The 21,418-nt window shown below is 39.5% G+C and overlaps 1 protein-coding gene across 2 annotated transcripts in view; it reads left to right on the forward strand.

The window, feature by feature from the left end:
* Positions 1 to 21,418, forward strand: part of Chrna7 (cholinergic receptor nicotinic alpha 7 subunit) — a 104,322-nt gene that overhangs the window by 36,511 nt on the left and 46,393 nt on the right. For both annotated transcript variants that reach the window (XM_076848876.1, XM_076848877.1), the window contains exons 3-4: positions 11,518 to 11,562; positions 21,196 to 21,305. In XM_076848876.1, the coding sequence (XP_076704991.1) occupies positions 11,518 to 11,562; positions 21,196 to 21,305 (155 nt within the window). The remainder of the gene's footprint in view (positions 1 to 11,517; positions 11,563 to 21,195; positions 21,306 to 21,418) is intronic.

The raw sequence follows: 21,418 nt of genomic DNA on the forward strand, positions 1-21,418 counted from the left end.
CTACAGCCCCAGCCCCTTAACTTATTTTAAAAAATCAGTTTATATCTTAAAGTTGAATACATCTTAAATTTAATGAAATATATGAAATGAATATTTATTGAGAGGATAAACAGTGTAAAAGAATTACACACACACACACACACACACACACACACACCCCTACACACACATAAATTGAAAAGGGTTTTTCTAAAATTGTTTTCAGAGTTTCGATTATGTCAAATTAATGTTTTATATTCCATTTTTTTTCTTTTAAATGTAGTGTTTATGCTTCCAGGATAATACCTGATAGTAAGTACTTCAATGAGGTGGTGTCAGTAACAAAATCTTTGTTAATTTGAAAAATGCTTTTATTTTGATGACAGTTTAGCTGGGCATAGATTTCAAAGTTGATTTCCACGATTACTTTATATAAATTGGAAATGTCACTCTGTTGTTTTCTGGACGCTGTTATGTTTTGTCATCTGCTCTCAGGCCAGTTGTTATTCCCTTGTAGATAAACTATAACTCTGTGCTTTTAGGATATTCTTTTTCATAGGGCATAGTGGCACATACCTGCCACTAGCTAGTCCCAGCTACTCAGAAGGGTGCTGAGGTGGGAGGATTCTGAATTCAAGGCTAGCCCAGGCAATATAGCAAGATCTCTTTTCCAATAAGTAAGTAAGTAAATAAATAAATATTTAATGTAGCATGATTTAGTTTTTTTAATGTAAACATTTTATTTTATTTTTGTGGTTCTGGAGATTGAACCCATGGACTTGTGCATGCAAGGCACAAATTATATCCCCAGCCCAATATTTTATTTTAAAACTGTATTATATTTTGATAAAACTTACTCTACAATGAGTAAATAGAAGATAATACACTGAGTTTTCACATACTCTACACTTAGTTTTGTCTGTTATTTTTATCTTACATTAATTAGTGTGGTACATTTTGTTAAAATAAATGAATGAATATTGGCATATTTTTTTTTTTTTTATGTCCCAGGCACTTCTTGTGTCCTAGTTGTTATCTCCCCTCTTGACTCGGGCATCCCTGAGCACTCTGCGTCTGCATTGCCCTGGCTCTGATTCATAGTGTTATTGATTAGGCTGAACCCTGTGGGCATGGTGCTAAGTGGGGCAAGGTAAAGTGACTTATGATCCTGTGTTAGACTTCTATCTTTGTTTCTAGTGGCCAGTATCTCTGGGCTGTGTTCTCTAGTGGCATATAGCCTTTCTCCCATTTTAGGCAAGACAGAAATACTATGGGGTGTTGGAGGGGGCCGATGCCTTTACCCAGCAAGGTTAAGGCTCTGATAAAACCAAGACTATAGGCCTCTGTTACTGAGACTGCTCTGGGACATCTATTCACCATGAATACTCCTCCCTTCCTCTTGCTTCAACTGCACATCCATCATAGGAGTTTCATGGGGTGCCTAGAGGTGAAACTCATGAAACTGGAGGGGCATCCAAAAGACTGGAGTCCTTACAGTTTTCTACTTCTGTTAAAGTCCACACTCAACTGGATAGTCATCACAATTAGCGTGTAAGCATTGCTATAGTTTTGTCTATAGCTCTAGGAGCTTCTGCCTAAAGGAAACAGGTCTTGGCTGTGCCTCTGAATTTGCTCTCTCCAATTTCAGTGTGACTCTGAAACCTCAGTACTCCTGGTTCCAAGAAAACACTGATTTTTCAGTTTGTTCAGTTTTTGGTTGTAAATATGGAAGTAGTTCATTCTAAGCTGGTTACATATTGAAGCTGAAAAGTGGTTGAGCTTTGACTAGTTTTTGGTTCACCCTTACCTTTTCAGAACCTCATACTTCATTAATTTGAAGATTTAATGGTTCAATTCTATAAACTTCTCAACCATTTTCTTCCCTAAATTTTTACTTCTGTTGTTTTTATATGCATTTGAAATGTTTTCATTGTACCCTTTATGCCTTTTAAACATCATATTTTCTGTTTATCATTCTGAGCTACATTTCAGATTATTTTATTGTGTCTGTTGTCAGCTTCCTAATTATCATTTGTTTTTCCTAATTTGATATTTAACCTGTTCATTGGGTTTTTATTTCAGTTACTAATTTTTTTTTTAATTTCATAGAGCTCATTTTTTTTTCAAGATCAACTTTACCCACATCTTCTTTTAGTGTATTTTGATATCTTTAATGTATTTCAGATGTTAATCATACTTATTCATTGTTACCCTCTCATATTTCCCTTGCCTGGATTTATGGAGATTTACTTCTGCTTATTCATTCTCGATTATGAAGAAATTTCACCTACATTTCTCGTTTGAATTTTTGGGAGTGTACTCTGCTCACTTGGTTTGTTTTTCGTTCGTAGGGAAATTTTCACTTATATTTAACAGCAGGAGCACATAATCACAATTATAGTTTTCTGGGCAATTTTTTAAAATCTCATTTGGTTTGCTTATTTGTTACTACATTCTGGTTGCCTTAGGTTTTACTCATCTGGAACAAGATTTATGCTACTTCCATGACTTGCATAGTTCTCATGTATTATATATTATTTATGTTTGAATTTTCCATCAGAAGAAAAACCATACATTTTCAGGATCATTGTCCATCTTTGTTTCTCTGCTTTTATCCCAGATGGAAACATACAAACTTCTTTGTTGTTCTACCAGAGGGCGCTTCAGTATCCCCCTGCTGCCTGGGTGGGGGCTGTTGCCCTCACCTTACCTCCACCTGTGCAGTCAGCCTTGACTTCAGGACAGTAGGCACTGGCCAAACTTGCTCTGAATATGTGTGGCCACAGCTCTCCCTGCCTCTGCAGCTCTGCCTTAGTCATCTCGTGCACTTATGTTTATTTTGATTTCCCCTTGAATCTTGTTTTTGAGGTTTTCTGTTGCTTTCTTATGAGCTTCGATTTGCATTTTAAAAGTCATTTGATTTCATCCAGCATTTGCAGTTCTATTAATAGAGCAGTATTCAGGTGAAGGAGTCTACTGTTTTGTGTGTTCATCCCAGAGGACTTAACTAGTGTGCTCTCCACCCACTCTAGTTGTGTCATCTTTGTTTTACCTCCATCTCCAGCCTTTTGTCTCATTAACATAATCTATTTGTGATAGTCCTCTGCACAAATTGCGATTACCTCATGCCTTGCCTTCTTGCCAGTAAATCAATTTCTAACTGTGTCTGTTTTGTTTCTTTCTGTTTCTGATTTATTAACTATGTAATAATGTCATTTGGTTTTAGTTTATTTAACTCTGCAGTCTTCCTTCACATTCCACTGTCATTTTGTTATCTCTTTTTGAAATTATGTTTAATTTGAACCAAAGTTTATTGAATGACATAGGACAAAGAACTCCTAAGAAGCATGCCTATCTTGTCTGGGTTTTTCCAGGCTATACATGGTATATTGTTGTGCCTGCTGCATGCCTGTTTGCTTCCTTTTAAATTATTATTTACAAATACACTTATTTAATTCTTCATTTTTTATTCATAATCATACCATGATCATTAGCAGTCATTCCAGTTTTTAAAAAAATTTTTCTCATGCCTTGTGTGTTTCTTCATTAATTTTTGTTTTCAGTGTTATAATAGGAGTAAATTATTTTACATGTTCTTATTTCCTTATTTGGAATCCTTATTTATTTTTTCTTAGTTTATTAAACCAGTGAATCTATATTATTTTAAAAATTATTAGAAATGTTCAAGTAAAACACACCAAATTATACTATGTTCATGTACACCACAATGAATCTGACTTTTATGTGTCATTACAATGGCCTAATAAAATAAAAAGCGGTGGTGGTGTGGACCAATAGAGTAAAGGAAGGGGATGAGGGGAAGGAAGGAGATTAGGGAAAGAGGATGTACTGGGAAATGAGGTTGTTCAAATTATATTATGTGCATGTACATATATATCACAGTGGGCCTCACTATTCATAATTATAATGTACCAATAAAACCGTTAAAAAACATTAGAAAAAGTTAACACTTCTAAATCCTATTTCCAGTGGGAGGAGGAAGGATGCAGAAATATTGGTCAATGAGTACTAAGTTGTAATTAGGAGCAAGCAGTTTGGGTGGGGTGGGGTGACTATGGATACTAATAATGCACTGTACATTTTAAAAATTTGGAAAAAAGGTTTTTTGTTTGTTTGTTTTTTGTTATTGTTGTTGTTTTGTTTTTGTTTTTGTTACCAGGGATTGAACCCAAGTGCATTTTACCACTAAGCCATATTCCCAGCCCTTTTATATATTTTATTTAGAGACAGGGTCCCACTGAGTTTCTTAGGGCCTCACTAAGCTGCTGAGTCTTGATTTGAACTTGTGATCCTCCTGCCTTAGCCTCCTGAGCCATTTGGGATTACAGGCTTGGGCCACATTGCTCAGCTGGAAGAAATGTTTTTGATGTTTTTGCCATAAAGAAATGGTAAATGAGGGACATAGAAATGTTTCACCTGATTTAAACTGCACCATGTATACATGTATTGAAATATCACGTGATATCCCATGAACATGTATAATTTTATGTGTCAGTCATAAAACAAGTTTAAATTAAAAAAATATTAGACAAATGAGTCCTGCTTCTAACTTCTGTTCATGTATCTTGTCCCTTCCCATCTGTCCTTAGAGCCCATTTTCTTCTGGTTTCACACTAGGACCTTTGTTGGGATCACTATGTCTCTAGGTCAGTTCTTTGATGGGACATATCATAATTAGGTTTCTAACAGAATTTGTTGGAAGAGCCTGATACTGAGCTACCCAAATCTGTCCCTAAAGCCTTTATGGGAGGTGTGACTCTGTGCAGTTGTTTGCTTTCAGTCCTGTCAGATAGAACTTGTTATGGGCGCCATGTTTGTTGTAGATGGTGCAGGAGATACCTGCAAACTGATCTAGTCCAGATGATGGCTTAAACACAGAGATGAGTTGATTGTTTTTATCCAGGGCTACTTCAGATGAAGCTTGATTCATGGTCCCCACCGTGTGCCTGGAGCTGATTCTCTCCCTCTGTGTCTTGCCTCCACTATGTTGTCTTCCTGTCACCTCTGCTCTCTAGCTTTGCTAACTGGAGAGGTGTTTCCATCGCTGTTAGTTTCTGCTGTCTGGATCCTCTCCCAGGCTTCATTCCTCCAGATTTGGAACCTGTGGAGGAGGCAAGGGAGCCCTTCCTCTTCAGAAGGAAGCTCTTAGTAGCAGTTAAAAGTATCTGCTTTTAACTCTTCCTCATTTCCTGAGAAGGGTGGGCAGCTCTCTGGAAATGGGGTTCACTTTACAGGATCTAAATGGATGCTGGGTAAGGGGACAATTCCCTAGGAGAGCCTTCCTATCCCTGCACGCACAGGCAGCTGGCATGTCTTAGCGATACATCTTTTTCCTTCAATTTGGCATTGAACATTGGGATTCACAGGGGAAGGAAAAATCAGTTGGTATTGCTGGGATCAAGGACCTAACCTCAGAGACACACCTGCCCCAATTTATCTGGAATTTATTCTTCCCAGAGGAGTCATTCAGCCTAATTGGCCAGTTCTTCAGTTTGTTTTTATGTGTCTGTTTTGGGATTATGTCAGCAAGGAATTACACACTGATATGTTGGGAGTGGGAGGGAAGAAAACCTGTGTTATACTTGGGTCTGATTTCTAAAAATCCCTTAAGCCTTTCTGTTTGCATTGTTCTCAAAAAGAGTTTTTCTGGAGCTATGCAGAATTAACTTTGATAGTTAAAAATAGAATAAAAAAATTAAAATCATTCTGGAGGCAGAAGTTTCCCAAGGACTGCAGTCTCTCCCTTAGTGAGGTTAAATAAGGAAATTGAATCTTGGAAAATCTCAGGGGCCTCCCCATGTCCATCCAGTCAGAGAGTGGCAAAGCCCAGATCTGACTGTGATATCTAGACTTTTTACATTACACTCTAAGACACATACCCTGAGTAGCCTCAAAGTAAGTGCAGGGAGGGAGATGTGATCTGTACTCTGCCAGGGCAAGGTTCTCTTAAGAACCAGGGTGTCAGGAATGCCAATATCTATGCCAGTGACTCTGAAACTTCTAGGTTTCAGGACTCCTTTACTTTCTTAAAGGTTATTGAGAATGCCTCAAATTTTGTGTACATCTATCAATATTTATCAAGTCAGAAATTAAAACTAAGAAAACTTTTTGAAGTTTATCCATTTAAAAAGGCAATAAACTCATTACATGCTAACAGGAAAAGTATTTTATGAAAAAGACACTATATTTTCCCAATAAAACACATTTACATGAAGAGGAAATTGTTTTATTAGTTTGCAAATCTCCTTAATGCCTTACTTAATAAAAGGTAGCTAGACTTTCTTATTTGCTTTTACTGCTGATCTACTGTGTTCTGTTGGCTGTGCAGAACTCCAAGCAATGCTCATGAGGAAGGAGGGAGAAAGAAGGAAATAATTTCCTATGAGAAAACTTTCCTTCCTCCCTCCCTCCCTCCCTCCCTTCCTTCCCTCCTTCCTTCCTTCCTTCCTTCCTTCCTTCCTTCCTTCCTTCCTTCCTTCCTTCCTTCCTTCCTTTTTTTCTTTCTTTCTCTGAATTTCTTTCTTTCCCTTTCTTTCTGTCTGTCTTTCTGTCTTTCTTTTTTTTTTGTGTTCTGGATCAAACCTAGGCCTCATGCATGCTAGGCATGCCCTCCACCACAGAACTGCATCCCAAGTCCCAGTGAGAAAAGTTTTGAGTCACTGATCAAAAACAACAGTCTCCCCTCATCTCAGAAACAAAGGGGTTCCCAGCCTGTGCTTTGAGAACTTCTGCTCTGTACAAATACCAAAGAAAACTTTTTTTTCCATTATCATAATCAAAGTGCCCATGGTTACGGCATAAGTGTCAGGATGAAATCGTGGTTCAGAACACAATCATCCAGCTAGAAGAATAAGAGGTTGGACTTCAGCTTTTACTTTTGAATATATAAGCCAGGAGTTTATTTTGTTCCACAATTGATTATTTAAGCATTCCCTTTTCCCTTCGATTATAAAGGTAATATATGCTTACAACAAAGCATTCAAACAGAACAGAGGCAAATAAAATTAGTAATTCTCATGATTAAATGATAAAAAACAATATTTCCAGCTTTGCTGAGATGCCACTAGGCCAAAGTGAGTTATACAGTGTGCACATGCGTGTCCATGAATGTATGACATTTACAAGAATAAAAACTCTGTTTAATGGTTAGCCGTGCCCTGTTCAGGTATCATAGAAATTCTGTTTAGTAAAGTGCTTATTCATCTTTTGCCCATTTTTTTCTGTTGGATTGTCTGCCTTTATTCTTATTGATTTGTAGGAGTTTATTTCTTACTCTATCAGTCTTTTGTCAGACTAAATATGTTGCTGACACAGAAAAAAAATCATAGACTCTCAGTTTATTATTCTGTAAAACTAGGATAAAATATGGTTGGTGTAAAGATTAAATTGGATAAAAGAAGCCATCCTTGTTATAAACTATACAGTGCTACAAAAATGTGAATTTATATCATCCAGTGGTCTTCCCTGCAAGCAAGAATTTAGACATGGTTAGATCTAGTGTTACGTATTTTGTTTTGTTTTCCTCAGCATCTACTCAAAAACAAAGAGGGCAGTGAAATAATGTTGAATAATTCTTTCCATAACTTCTAAAAGAATAGCTGCTATAAGAATGCAAGATAGCACATTGCACATCATCAGAACAGTTGTACTTAAATAAGATACACAATTATTCAGAATATTGATTTTTTAAAAAAAAAATGTGTTCATATAAATCAAAGTGTGCTCTTCAGTGAAGTGCTCAAATTAAAAAAGAGTGAGGAGAGTCAGACCACTTGACTCTGGGGTACGATGCCACACTGACCTTCTTTGCTTCCATGATAGGCTTCTACTGAGTCCTCAAGGCAGACAGGAGCATGTTCTTCAGGAAGATCCATGGGCAAGCAGCTGCACAGGGACAGCTGCTAATGCCGAGTGACATTTCATGGATTGAATGGTGCTACCCTTAATACCACTGGCTACAGGAGGCACATAAAGCAGCTGTTAATGTTCTCATTTCCAAGGAGAGAAGATTGAAGCCCAAAGACTACAAGTGCCTACTGGCTGGGTAACTGAGATTAGACCCAGAGATCCTTCTGCCCACATGTCTCTGACTCTTAATTGCTATCCTGCTCAGTGTGGACAGGACAGTAATAGCCAGATGGTTGATCTGGACTTACTGAAAACAATTTTAAGAGTGCTATGGTCTGAATATTTGTGCCCTCCCCATTCATATGTTGAAATCCTAAGCCACAAGATGATATTGGGAGTGGGGTCCTTGGGAAGTAATTCAGTCCTGAGAATGGCTCCCTCACAGATTGGACTAGTCCTCTTATAAAAGAGATTCCAGAAAGCTGATTTCACCCCTTTCACCATGTAAAGACACAGGCAGAAGACCACCACTTATAAACCATGAAGCAGGCCCTCACCAGACGGCAGAATTCAATTATACCAGCACCTTGATCTCAGACTTCCATTCTCCAAACTGATAAATAAATTCCTGTTGTTTATAAGCCTCTCAGTTTATATTGTTTTTTAAAACATCCTAAACAGGCTTAGACACAGAAACTGCACTGCTTGCTAATTACCAGCCCTGGGGTACCTGTGGGATGCTGTTTTCCACCTGAATAGAGCCTTGGCAAGCTCCCCCATTTTATCTTCCAGGAGCTCAGGAACAATGTTCAATTACCACATTACATATCAGGCCAGCATATTGCCTGAAACAGGAAGTGCTTCCTAACATTTGTTGAATGAATGAATGAGCAAACGAATGAATGAAGGAAAACTTGGCTGGACCACAGAGAAAAGGCTTGTGCACTGAGTAAGGGATTTTTGACTTGATCCTTTGTTCAGTGAAGTTGAAAGAGGATGAACTGATTATATTTGTGTTCAGAAAGCCCCATGTGGTGGTGAGCAGAGGACAAATGTGAGTGTGCACATATGTGTGTATGCATGAGTCAGCATATTGCAGGTGGGAGAAAGTGTGAGACCTTGTCACCCTGTGGGTGCGGCCCTGAGCCAGTGAGGGGAGGAAGGAGATGCATTTGGAGAGTGGAGCCCTCCAACTACAACGGGGGCTTCCTTTGGAGCCTCAGCAGAGGGCCCCCCTTGGCATTGCTGTGCTGTCAGGTGGTGGCTGGCTGCTGCTTGTTGTTGATTACAGATTGAAATGCTATACTTCGGTCCCATGCTGCCACACAGCACAGAAATCCAGTGTCACTCTAATGAGGTTTCCGTTTGAATGCTGGAAAGAAAAAAGCCCTTTAATTAGATTGGTAGTAATTGAGCTCCCAAACCGCAGAAGCCTTTCTCTCAGGAGAGGAAGACACAAATGCAATTAAAAGAAGAAAAGGCACCTAAATGTGGAACCTTGCTAATTCTAAGTCCATTAAAAACAACAGCTTCTTAATAAGTTGAGGCAGCAGATTCATGTCCTGAAGAGCTTAAGGAATAGGAGACCGAACTGGAACTGAGCACATGTACAGTTTCAACATATGGCTCCTTGTGTGGAACACGGAGAGCTGTTAGCTCTACAACTTTTTACCATGAAAATATATTGGCTTGTGTTGTTTTGGAAAAGGAAATGTCTTTCCTCTGTTATAGAACTGTCAGTTTCTCCTAAGCATATCCCCTGTCCTGGAACCCTCTGAGATATAGTCCACCGGGAGCAGTATCCTCTCTGTGGTATCTGCCCAACCCCACCCATGTCACCCTCAAAGGTTCTCAGCAGGTGAGCAGCAGGGCACAGGGGCATGGATATGTCAGAGTGTCCCTCCCAACTTCTTACCTGTATACCACATTTTTATTTTAATAAGAAGCAGCATTCAATTCTCATTTGCATCCCTGCCTGCGGACTACACCCTGGCAGATGCTAGGTGCTTTCAATCATTGGGCCTGTTTTTGGTGACTTCCCATTAGTGAACCAGGACAAGTAATTTCTATTACAGGAACTTGAGGTCTCAGCTTCTAGGCAAGTCTTCACGGTAACATTAATAAATACTTTCCCTGGAGAGGGTGTTAGTTGCTAATATATGGAATCCTTTAGGTTGCAGTTGAGAGGATTCAATACTAAAACAACAACATTCGAGTATAACTATTGTATAAAAGTTGCTCAGTTGCCTCTTTGTGAATTGTTTTTTTGCTAGGCCCTGCTGGACTTGGCCAGTGATAAAGTACTGCTTGCATCCCCAATTGTAAAGGGCAAGTTTGACTAGACTCTTCTTTACATGGTATGCTAGTTCACTTTCTATTACTGTAATAATACCTGAAGTAATCAGCCTACAAAAAGAAAAGGTTTATTTTGGTCCATGGTTTTGGAAGTTTCTGTCTGTGATTGGTTGGCCTCTTCCTTTGGCACTGTAGCATGACAGCTCATTGTGGCAGGAGCATGTGGCAGAGAAGACCTGCTCACGAGCTGCCAGGAATTGAAAGAGAGGAAGAGGAAGGGGCTGGAGTCCCACTGTCTGTCCCCTTCAAGAGCAATCCCCTAATGACCTAAAGACTGTCTACTAGGCCCCATCTCTTTTTATTTAATTTTTTTTTAAGTTGTAGATGGACACAATAACTTTATTTTTTTACGTGGCGCTGAGAATCGAACCCAGTGCCTCACACATGCTAGGCAACCACTCTAACACTGATCCACAACCCCAGCCCCAGGCCCCCACCTCTTAAAAGCTCTAGTACCTTCCATAGCTCCAGGACTTTGAGGGATACTTATGATCCAAACTGTAGTAGATGCTTGGTGTTTGAACAACGTTGATACACTGTGCTGGGCTCAGCGGCTGATGCACAAACTTGATGCCTTGCTGGATCCCCATTCAGAAAGGTATCTTGGAAATGCAGAAAAATGGGTCCTGGAGTCAGACATATCCCAGTGTGAGTGTATTCTTTGTAAAGTTGCCTCACTTTTCTAACCCTTAGTTTACTCAGTTGTGTAGGATTTATTTTGCAGATGTATGGCAGGGGCCTGACATGTTGACTGGTCAGGTAGAGAATATTAGAAGACCCAGATCCACAGGGATGAGGCAGAGCTATAGGCTACAGCATTCTCAACATAGGGTGGGGCTGCTTGACATGGGGGCCATGTTTTTTTGGGAGGGAAGCATTGAATATTTATATTTGTTTAAAAGTACATAAATTCTAGCAATAAAACTGCCTTTAAAAATTAAAATTTGCACCCAATTTTTAAAGTATGTAAATTATAAATTATAAGATAAATAGCAAAGTCCTTAGCAGACATCATTTCTGGATGGTAGGGCTGCCCAATTTTAATTTCCTTCTTTATACTCTGCCATCCTTTGTAAGTGCTCTATAATAAATGTGTATTACTTCAGAATGAATAGAAAAGCTTAACTCTGGGGAAATGCTGCTGGCATAGATTTGGAAGTGCTTGGTGCATTCTAATTTGCACATACAACAATGATCCCAATAGTCAAATTTCTACATGAATAATTGTATCATTCCTTCTTTTGTAAAGTACATAAGCTGTGTTTATGCTGCTTTTTTAAATTTTTTCTTCTTTCTTTTTTTTTTCTTTTTTAGGATGAGAAGAACCAAGTTTTAACCACCAACATTTGGCTGCAAATGGTAAGTTAAGACAGTGGCATCCTTGCTTCTGTGTCTGCCTATTCATGCTTCCGGGATGCATGTGCTTGATCAGCAGGGAAAGCAGAGGTTCTGTGAGGAAAAGCCCAGGCTGTTGCCCCTGACTCTACACCTGCCAACAACGAATGCTGGAGGTGTCATGCTGCAGACTATAAATTTCTGGCTTAGAGAGTCCTTTAGGTTGGCATTGAATATTCAATACTGAATAACAGCAGGGCTTGATGCATGCTTCTCTTGTACTACTGGGTGATCTGGGGACATTTCAAAACCACTTCAGGCAAGAAAAATAATAAGATGCAGGGCAGCATTTAGATGGTCCCAACCTGTGCTGTAGCCACTCCCTTGTCCTCTGCAGCACCTGCCTGTCTTCTGTACCCTCAAGAGATGCATGTTTGACTCAGTCTGAGAGTTTCTGTGCTATAAGTCTTCACATTTCATGCTGTAGTGACTTCTGCACAAACCTCTAAAGACTGTATAGGTTGAACATCCCTAATCGAAAATCCATAGTCTGAAATGCTATGAAATCTGAAACATTTTGAACATGACATTCAAACTCTTTCAGATTTCGGACTTTAAGTTTTTGATTTTTCAGTTAGAGATCTTCAACCAGCAAAATCTACACAAATATATCAAAATTCAAAAAGACTTCAAAATCTGAAATAGTTCCCAAGTATTTTGGATAAGGGATACTCAATTTGTTTTCTATTCCTGGATTTTTAACTTGATATCTATCATGCTAATCTGAATTCAGTTAATTACAGGTGATATCATGCCATCAAGTTGTAAATATTGAAATTCAAACATAAAACTGTTAGTCTTTATTTCACAAGGAATCTTAATACCATAATAATAATAATAATTAACTCTGTGTCCATATCACTCCCTTAAAAAACAATATAAGCAAATCTTTCTTTTGCTGTTTAATGTTTTACATATCTTCTTTTTCTCCTTGCATCTGCATTTCTGTTATGCTTTTCATGCAGAATTTTATAAATAATGCAAAATAATTTTGTATTTGAAAGACTTTTATTAATCACTATAACTCATTTTTTCTCAAATGTAAATGTTTACATAGAAATTATTCCTTCAGACCATAAGTGTTTAAAAAGTTCTTCAAATTTGACTTAATATTGCTATTATTATTGGCACGTTTTTATTGGTATAAATTTTAATACATAATATTCAATACTTTTTATATTGGAAATTCATGTCTGTGTCAAGATGGAGGTTTGTTTTAAATTAATTTATGTATCCACAGGTGATTCTGTTATTTCTAGACACAAGAGAACAGAACAATATAGTTGTCATCATCAGTTCTTTAATTTATTTTGTTAATAGATTTAGCAACATCTTGAGTTGGTAATGAAAGACTTTTTGTTAAAAAAAAAATTATTCAATTCTTTGAACTTCTTCCAGATTTTATGCCCAAAATAACATTGTTTCCATCAAATGCATCAGTTGGCAACTTAATTAGTTTTTTCTTCATTTTTATTGAAAGCAAAAAATAAAAGGATTACCCCCTCACCTTTTAAATTATTTGTCACTCAGTTTTTTAAGGTAATTCATACACAGAGACAACTGCAGGCGGATCTTTGTTGGTTCTTTGTACAGTCTCCCAAGATGAGTTAAGTGAAGAATGCCTTTCTTTGTAAAGTGGAGTGGGGAGGAGAAGTAAAAATGAGGGCCTGTGGTATTCCCAGGTGAGTCTGTGGGAATGCCATGCAGAGCTGAGAGAGAGAAAACAGATCTGCTTAAATCCATTTGCTAAGTGTCCCAGAGGTGCACTAAACTATGCATGAGACCTCTTGCAGAACCTGCCCATAATGAGTAGGGTGGAGTCTGGGAGTTTTCTCCTGCAGCATTTAAAGCAGTATGCTTCAGTAGGTACATCCCATCCCTTTTCTTGTGCCCACCTATTCTAGCTTCCCTCCTTTTCCCTGGGATGCATGATTTGTTCCACCCTGGAAGGCTAGCCTTGCCTCCAGTGGACATGTCCCATCCTCTGGCACCTGCTGAGAGCATTCCTTTAACAGTTGTCCCCACTACCTTTCTCTTCATTCACGTTCATGCCTCTTTCCACAGTCACCCTTGTCTGGGTAGATGGCAGTCCCATTATCCATCTGCACAACTCAAAAACCTCAGTGTCACCTTTAACTCTCGTCTTTCACATCTCACATCTGTTTCATTAGCAAATTCTGACATCTTAACATTTTAAACAGATCCAAGATCTAACCACTTCACATCTGGTCTAAACTGTCATCTTGTCTCATCTTCCTTATTGTGGAGTCTCCAGGCCTGTCTTCTGTGCAGTGCTTGCCTCCTCTAATGATGTCTGTTCTCAACATAGCAGCCTGTGTGATCCTTTAAGATACAATGAAGGTTAGTCACATGCCTCTCAGGCTCATCTCTCCAGGGTGTCCTGCCTCCCTGTGGAAATTAAGAGCTAAAGTGCCTTGAAGTCATCTTTGATCGCTCCCTGCTTAGACCATCCTTCCTTTCCCATCTTCTCTGTCTTCTTTCCTAGCAGTGTTTCCTGCCCTCTTGATGTAAGTAATGCATACATTATCCAAATACATGTCCACCTCCAGGCCTTTGCATTTACTGCTCTCTCTGCCCGGAAGGTTCTTAAGAACCAGTTGATTTGCTTGTTTACTTCTTATTGGCCTCTTCCTAAACAACTGTTTCAGTATGTCTTCCCTGAGCTCCTGTGTATTGCCCCAAACACTCCCTGCTACCTCCAGTCTACTCTGTCCTCCCCACTCTTTTGTAGTGCTAGGGGTTGAACCCCAGGACCTTCACATGCTAGGCTAGTGCTCTACCACCTATCTACATACCAGCCCCCACTGTATTCCCTTTACATTGCTTCAATTTTTCTTCCAAAGCACTTCTTACCATCATACATATTTTGTATTCACTGGTGTTTGTTCCTAACCTCCAAGTTCCTTGCCTTGCCTCCACTAGCATGTGTGCACCAGGAGAGCAGGGCTCTAGCTAGATTTGTTCACTGTTATGACCCCTAGTTCCTAGCTCACTGCCTTGCGATAATGGCCTAAGATATTACAATACAACATAAAGCCAACACCTGCATAACATTGGGACACTTCAATATAAGGTAAAGCTCTGGCAACTTGGGGGATGATGCAGATGCTTTCCCTGTGCCCTCTAAGGACCAGAGCTGTTACTGATGTTTTTCTTACAAAATAAGTGCCATGGACAGCTCTCTCTCTGGTGCCCACCTATCTTAGCTCTAAGTCATTGGTTTTCAGCAGAGTATATGATAGGGCAATATTTTAAAGGGTATTGGTTTTCAGGAAAAAATATAACTGGATTATTACTTACTGTATTGAGTTCAGGTGCTCCATAAATAAAAATCTTTGCTTTGGAGGATGTCACCAGAAATCTTTAAATTTCTTTGAAGCCCAGCTTATTTCTAATTAATACTTGCATTTGCAGAACCATCTGTACCTTCATTTAAAAAAAATCTCCTTTACCTATTCAACTTACCTTTGGGAGCACCTAACATGTGGAAGATACTGAATGAGGCCATGTGAGGGCACCTAGAAATGTAAGACGTTTCCACTCTCAACCATTTACAATCAGGCTGTGTAATTAACACATTTAAGGAAAGGTTAACCACTCAAATGTTTGAGGAGATGGAAATGCTAATCACTCTGATTTAATCATTACACATTGTATACATGTGTTGAATTATCACACTCCACTCCATAAGTATGTGCAGTTATATGCCAATTAATTTTTTTTTAGTCAGAAGAAAGTAGAAAAGCTTGACATAGCAAGACCAAGTGGTTTCTTAGCGATATTGCAGGGGACAGACTGATGGAAGGATGGAACAAATCACAGGTGGGAACAATCCTGTTTTATAGTAATGGGATACAGGTAAAGTCCCAAACTCCTCTAAATAGGAAGATCTGGGAGCACTGGCATTCCATCATTAATTGATACTTCTTTTCAGGTGCCTGCCATATTGAAAGCCAATTCCCTTATGGCAAGTGCACTTATAAAGCTGAATAATGACATTTATTTGGAATGGTGATGCAAAAACTGAAAGTACTCCAACTAAATTTTTAAGACATCCCAAGAATCCTTAACAGTTAACAGTTAAGTTAATCCTTAACCCTTAACAGTTCCAAGATTCAATCCTGTGCCTTTGTGTCCCCGGCTCCTGCTTGGTGCTTCAGTCTAGAAGCCCTGGTGCTCTTATGTGTCACACCATGGACTTGGGAGATTTGGGCAAGAGATCCTCAACCAAGGGCAAGCTTGGAAGCTTCCCCAAGACCATTTCTAAATGGTCCTTGTTCTTTGTTTTCATCATGAGTGATCAGCCTGGTGTAACCCAGCCTGAGTAGTGGACGTGTACAGGAACCAAAGCTAGATATTGAAGGCAGAAAGGGCAGAGTACCTGGAAAAGTAGTAATGTGGGCAGGAGGTAAACAGATTCAAGGAAAAGGCTCTGAACCATGGGTTTTTATTTTCCACAGTTTTATGTTGCTGAATTCCTTTTCTGAAAATCTGAATCCACATAACTTTTTCTCCAGGGTATTTAAACTCTGAGGTTAGTTTACTGCAAATGATAGTTTTCCTATACATGCAAAATGGAAGAGGCAGAAGAATAAAAAAATAATTAAATTCTCTTTGACCTAAAGTTTGTTTATTTTATTATCCTTTTTCCCAGTTGTCCTTGATTTTTTCTGAATTTCAGATTATTAGGATAACCTTAAGGAATATGAAGTTGCTGATCTCTCTATTTACTTCTTCATATTCCTAGGAGGAAGCAGTTGGTATATGGTCTCTGTAACTGTTTTATCACTTTGGGAGTTCTAACAGACCTAATCTGATTTAATGTATGAGAAGAAATGACAGCAGCCATTTCAGTATCTAAAGAGACATATGAGCCATTCAGAGACTTACATTTGCTTTGTTAAACTCTGTCTTCTTTTGATATCTTGCTCATTCTTCTCTTTAGATTTCCCAGCCTTCTTTTGTTTATTCTCTATTTTTAACCTCCTAATTCTAATTATGGTACTAATTGCATTCAATCATAGAATGTTAGATTATAAACCAAATTATTTCTAAAATGTTTACCTTTTTAATTTCTGCATTTATTTTCTCTAACACATTGAAACACAGCACATCAGGGTCATAGTTTAGCCAGCCAGTGACCTGCTTAGGACCTTGATTGCATGCAGAGGATTGGGGTGGGGTGATTAAATCATTATATCTCACTGGGAAAGCAGTTTCAGAGGCAAGAGATGGAAAGAGGCTCACTTTCCTTCTTTGTGATCAAAGTAGTTGATTGGAAGGGTTGTCAAAAATAGGATTGGATGGTGTTTTCTGACTCCAAATATGTGGTATCTTTTTCAACAGCAACAACCAACTGGGTGTTGAACAATTTAATTTAGTTCTGAAACTATCTACCTTGAGTTAGCGTCAGAACCCACAAGCTTGAGAGCTCAGTCCCACAAGACTGCCTCCATTTCAGACACTTGCTGCAAATGGGGTGCCCAGGACACCTGTACTTCCACCTGCCTGACTGTACATTCAGGTCTTTCTACAACCCTCCTTCACTTTAGATTCAACATTCTTCTAGAACAGCTCACAGTTCTTGGGTGAATACTTAAGTTTCCTGGTTTATTCTGAAGGATGCATCTCAGGAACACACAAATGGAAGAGACATAGGGCAAAAGATGGGGAAGGGTGAGGAGCTTGGACCTCTTTGAGTGCACCATCCCCCAAGTGTCCCTGTGTCCATAGCTCTGAACCAGAAGTTCTCTGAACCTTGCTGTTATAACCCAATTTTGTTTTATAACCCAGTCTCCAGCCCACCACCCCTTTCTGGAGTTGGGATGAGAAGAAATTGAAAGTTCCCACCTTTTAATAATATGATTGGTCTTTCTGGTAACCAGCCCCCATCATGAAGCTACCTAGAGACCTAAACCTAAATCACTTCATTAGCATAAACTCAGGTATGGTCCAGAGGACCTCTTTCACAAAAGACTCCTAGCACCTAGGAAATTGTAAGGATTGGGAAAACCAAATATGTTTCTTATAATACTAAAAGATGTATTTTTTTAAAGGAAAGAAAATTTTCCCTCCCCTCCTCCATTTTCATTCTGGTCTGTATGCACACACACACCAAAAAGTCTCCTGTGACCTCAAGGTAGATCTAATAGGGCCCAGGTGTCAGAATCATGGAAGAATCTAGACTCCTATTGTGCCTTTTAGATCAACAGCTCCTTGTTTGCTGCATATCCCATTTGTAATCCCACACCTTCTTCTCTTGAAGACTCAATGAGAAGAAATCCCAGAGGGAGAGAAGGAGCAGAATATTCTGTTGTATGGGAAGATCAGGGAGTATTGTCATCTCTAGGTTCATTGATGCTGCTTTCCAGGTGCCACCACATGGAAAGGGTGCCAAGTGTTGTCTACAGAGATGTTGCTCTGTGCTTCGCCCCTTAGGGATCTAACATCTAATTGGAAGCAAATGTTTTGAGAGGATAAACAACATATATCTGAAACTAGACTGTTTACAGGCCTTAATCTATGTCCTTTCATAGGAAACCCATGGAGGGCAGCAGAAGGTTCCTGCTCCAGTTCCCAGCATTATGTTGGCCTTCACTCTTCTACATCTTTGGCCAGAGCTCAGTTATTATAGTTCAATCATCCTGTAGGATTTTATATAATGGAGGAGTCTCTTTCTGTCTTTTTTTTAATCATTTATCACTTGACTACTAGAATTTTTACTTGCTGCTGCACACATCATCTCATTTCATTCTTGCCACACTATGAGTCTGTGTACATACAAAGAAGTTGCTGCTCAGAAAAAAGTGATTCACCTATTTAAGCTCACACAGCAACACTGTACCAGAACCTTGGCATGAACCAGGTCTGTTTTGATTCCAGAACTCCCTGCAGCTCCCCCTTTCTTTCTGTGGGCCAGACTGGCTTTGGAGTAAGGGAGAGCAACATAGCAGTTGGTCAGCACCTTTAGCATACAGTCCATGATTTCGTGGGGGCTGTCTTGTCAGTATACAAATTGAGTTAGAAGAACCAGCTCTGAGACAGTGTAGAGATCATTTTGCTTGAGATCATGTAATGCAATTGAGTCCTGACCCAGTGACTGCTTCCAAAGATACAGTACTCTGAGTCTTAGTCTCTTGATCATGCTGACCTCCTTGGATTGTGGTGAACATGGGTATGCATGTGATGCTGTGCTGCCACCTGGTAAGGCACTGAACCTGTGGGATATACACAGCTCGGTGTGCACATGCAGGAGGAGGTGTGGAGTGTTGGGGAGGCAGCATGCAGCCTGGCCTGGTGCCTTTAGATAGGTCTAAGCTTGACTGACCAAGCAGTTTCTTTCCCTGTCTTCCTTCCATCTTCTGTCCATTGTTTCAGCACATGGAAGAGTCCAGTGTGTTGCATCCCACGACTAAACACTTAAGGTCACTCCAGGTGAACTGGGATGGCATGAAATAATCACACAGAGTGATACCTTTTTATTTGGGTTCTGCGACGGCTTCTCTGACCTTAGGAGTCTGTGGAAAGAGAAAGAGAGGAACATGTGCTGAACCCTTTTATTGGGAAGAAGCCATTCAAATGAGGCAAGGGGTAGGATTACAAAGGGATAGGTGAGTGTAGCTCAACTCCCACGGATGATGCCTATACCTGAAGACTCGCCTTGCTATCTGAACTGGGACAATGCCCAAGTCACCATTAAATGTAGTGATTGGTCAGAGCCTAGTGATTCAAGACTGGAAGGTGTGGTCATTCAGAGTGGCTTCCCACACCAGTGCTTGCCTATAACTTCTGCTAACCTTTCAGAACAATTCCTGGATTCCTAGGGCCCTGATTAGCATTACTAATAGTTGCCATAATTGGCCTTATAATAATCCGTGACCAATCCAGAGATAAATCCCAGGGTGAGATATAAAGAAAGAATAGAAATTGGTATGGAAGAGCTTTGTGCCCAGAGCAGGGAGAGAAATAAAGAGGAGCACAGGGCCAAGGGTCCTGAGAAAGATCAGGCTGCAGCAAACACCCTTTGTTGGCACCCAGGTGCTCCTGGCACACAACTTGAATCAGACCAGCCCTTCCTCAGTGTTCTCCTTCCATACCCTCCCCAATAGCCCTTGTCTAATTAGAGAACATAGCAGGGTACTTCTCAGTCCTAAATACCCCAGATGAGGCTTCTCAATGATATTTGTTAACATATTCTCATTCTCTGAGATCCCTGACTGTAAAATGATATTATTTACCTTGGTATCTTCTCCTGTCTGACTTCAGACTGTTCCAACTCTCAGATAACCTTTGAAGATACTACCTGCCCTCCCCAGAGTTTGGTTAGATGTCTGGGTCATGGCCTTGGGCCCCTGTTGCCAGTATCAATAGTTCTAAACCCACCATGCCTCATCTATAATTCCTGAATTTCAACAGTTCTGAAAATTCATTTCTCCCTCTTCCCTTGATATTTTTGTAACCTTGCATCAAATTCATTTGGTCTGAAATGAAATTGAAATTGATGTGCAATTGAAGCATTTATTTATCTCTCAGTGTAAATATGTAAGTAAGTTTCAGAGCAAAAATAACAGTGTTTGATTATGGGACATCTGCCTTGGTACCAGCTGGAGGTGTTGTATAGTGTACCTTTCTAAATATTGGAAAGTCTATTCCAGAACATGGGTGGTCCCAGGGGAAATGAAAACAGAATAGGGCCTGATTAGGATACAGTTGTAGTATCTGCTGGGTCCACACCTGCCATCCTTGAGATGCCATGGTGGGTAGAGTGCTGGTTTCATGACACTGGTGGGGAGCTAGGGTTCCACCTCTAAGGTCCCAATAGAATTTGGCCCTAGGAATGGCAGGTTAGCACCTGGTCCTGGGATGGAGAACCCCAGGCAAGAGCCTTCCTCTGTTTGTGCAGTAGACACTCAGGAATCTAAATTAAGTCCTGGACCTGAGTTTGTGCATCTACGAATACTTTCACATTCCTCACCTGTGTCCTTCTATCCTGACAGTGTCCCACTGTCCAGGCTCAGTGTTTGCATTGGTAGGTCCTGGTGTTAGAAGCATTGTCGTTGTAACTGAAGCAATCCAAATCTAAAAATATGCCCTTAGAATTTCTGAGAGTCTCCCATGCATTTGCACAGTACTGTTTTCATGGAAATAAATTGTGTATATTTCCACAACCTGATTTTTATTACAGTTGAAATAAATAAATTTATTTTTTTTTTCAAAATGTCCTTAGACTGAAAACTTGAAAAGCAGAAGAGTTATTCATTTGGCTAGAAGGAACCCATCACTGTGGGAGAGAAGGCTCCAGGGCATGCAGTGGGTTGGAATTAGCTTTAATGTTACCATCTGAATGTGGTCATGGTGACAGCAGAAACTTAAATGTGATTTTTATGCTATTCATGATCATTTTGGAAGGATTTATTTAATTCCCAGTTGCCTAATATTGTATAGACAGCAACTCAGTTTGTGTAAATATAAATGTCTGGAACTCTTTTTCACTTTGAATATACCTAATAATATCTTACAAGAAATATAAGTAGGCCAGGAAGCAAAGTGCTGCTAATGTCATTGTCTGTGTGCCAGTCTTGGACAGATCACTATTTACAATGGAATATGTCAGAATATCCAGGCGTGAAGACTGTTCGTTTTCCAGATGGCCAGATTTGGAAACCAGACATTCTTCTCTATAACAGGTAAGAACTCTGGACAAAAGGAAAAGTGATTTTTTGCTTGCATATATGTGGCAGTCAAGCATATTTGAACATTTTATAGAAATGCTGGATATGCTATCTATAATTGGAACCAT

This window comes from Callospermophilus lateralis, chromosome 3, assembly GCF_048772815.1.
Source record: "Callospermophilus lateralis isolate mCalLat2 chromosome 3, mCalLat2.hap1, whole genome shotgun sequence".
Classification (NCBI taxonomy): domain Eukaryota; kingdom Metazoa; phylum Chordata; class Mammalia; order Rodentia; family Sciuridae; genus Callospermophilus; species Callospermophilus lateralis.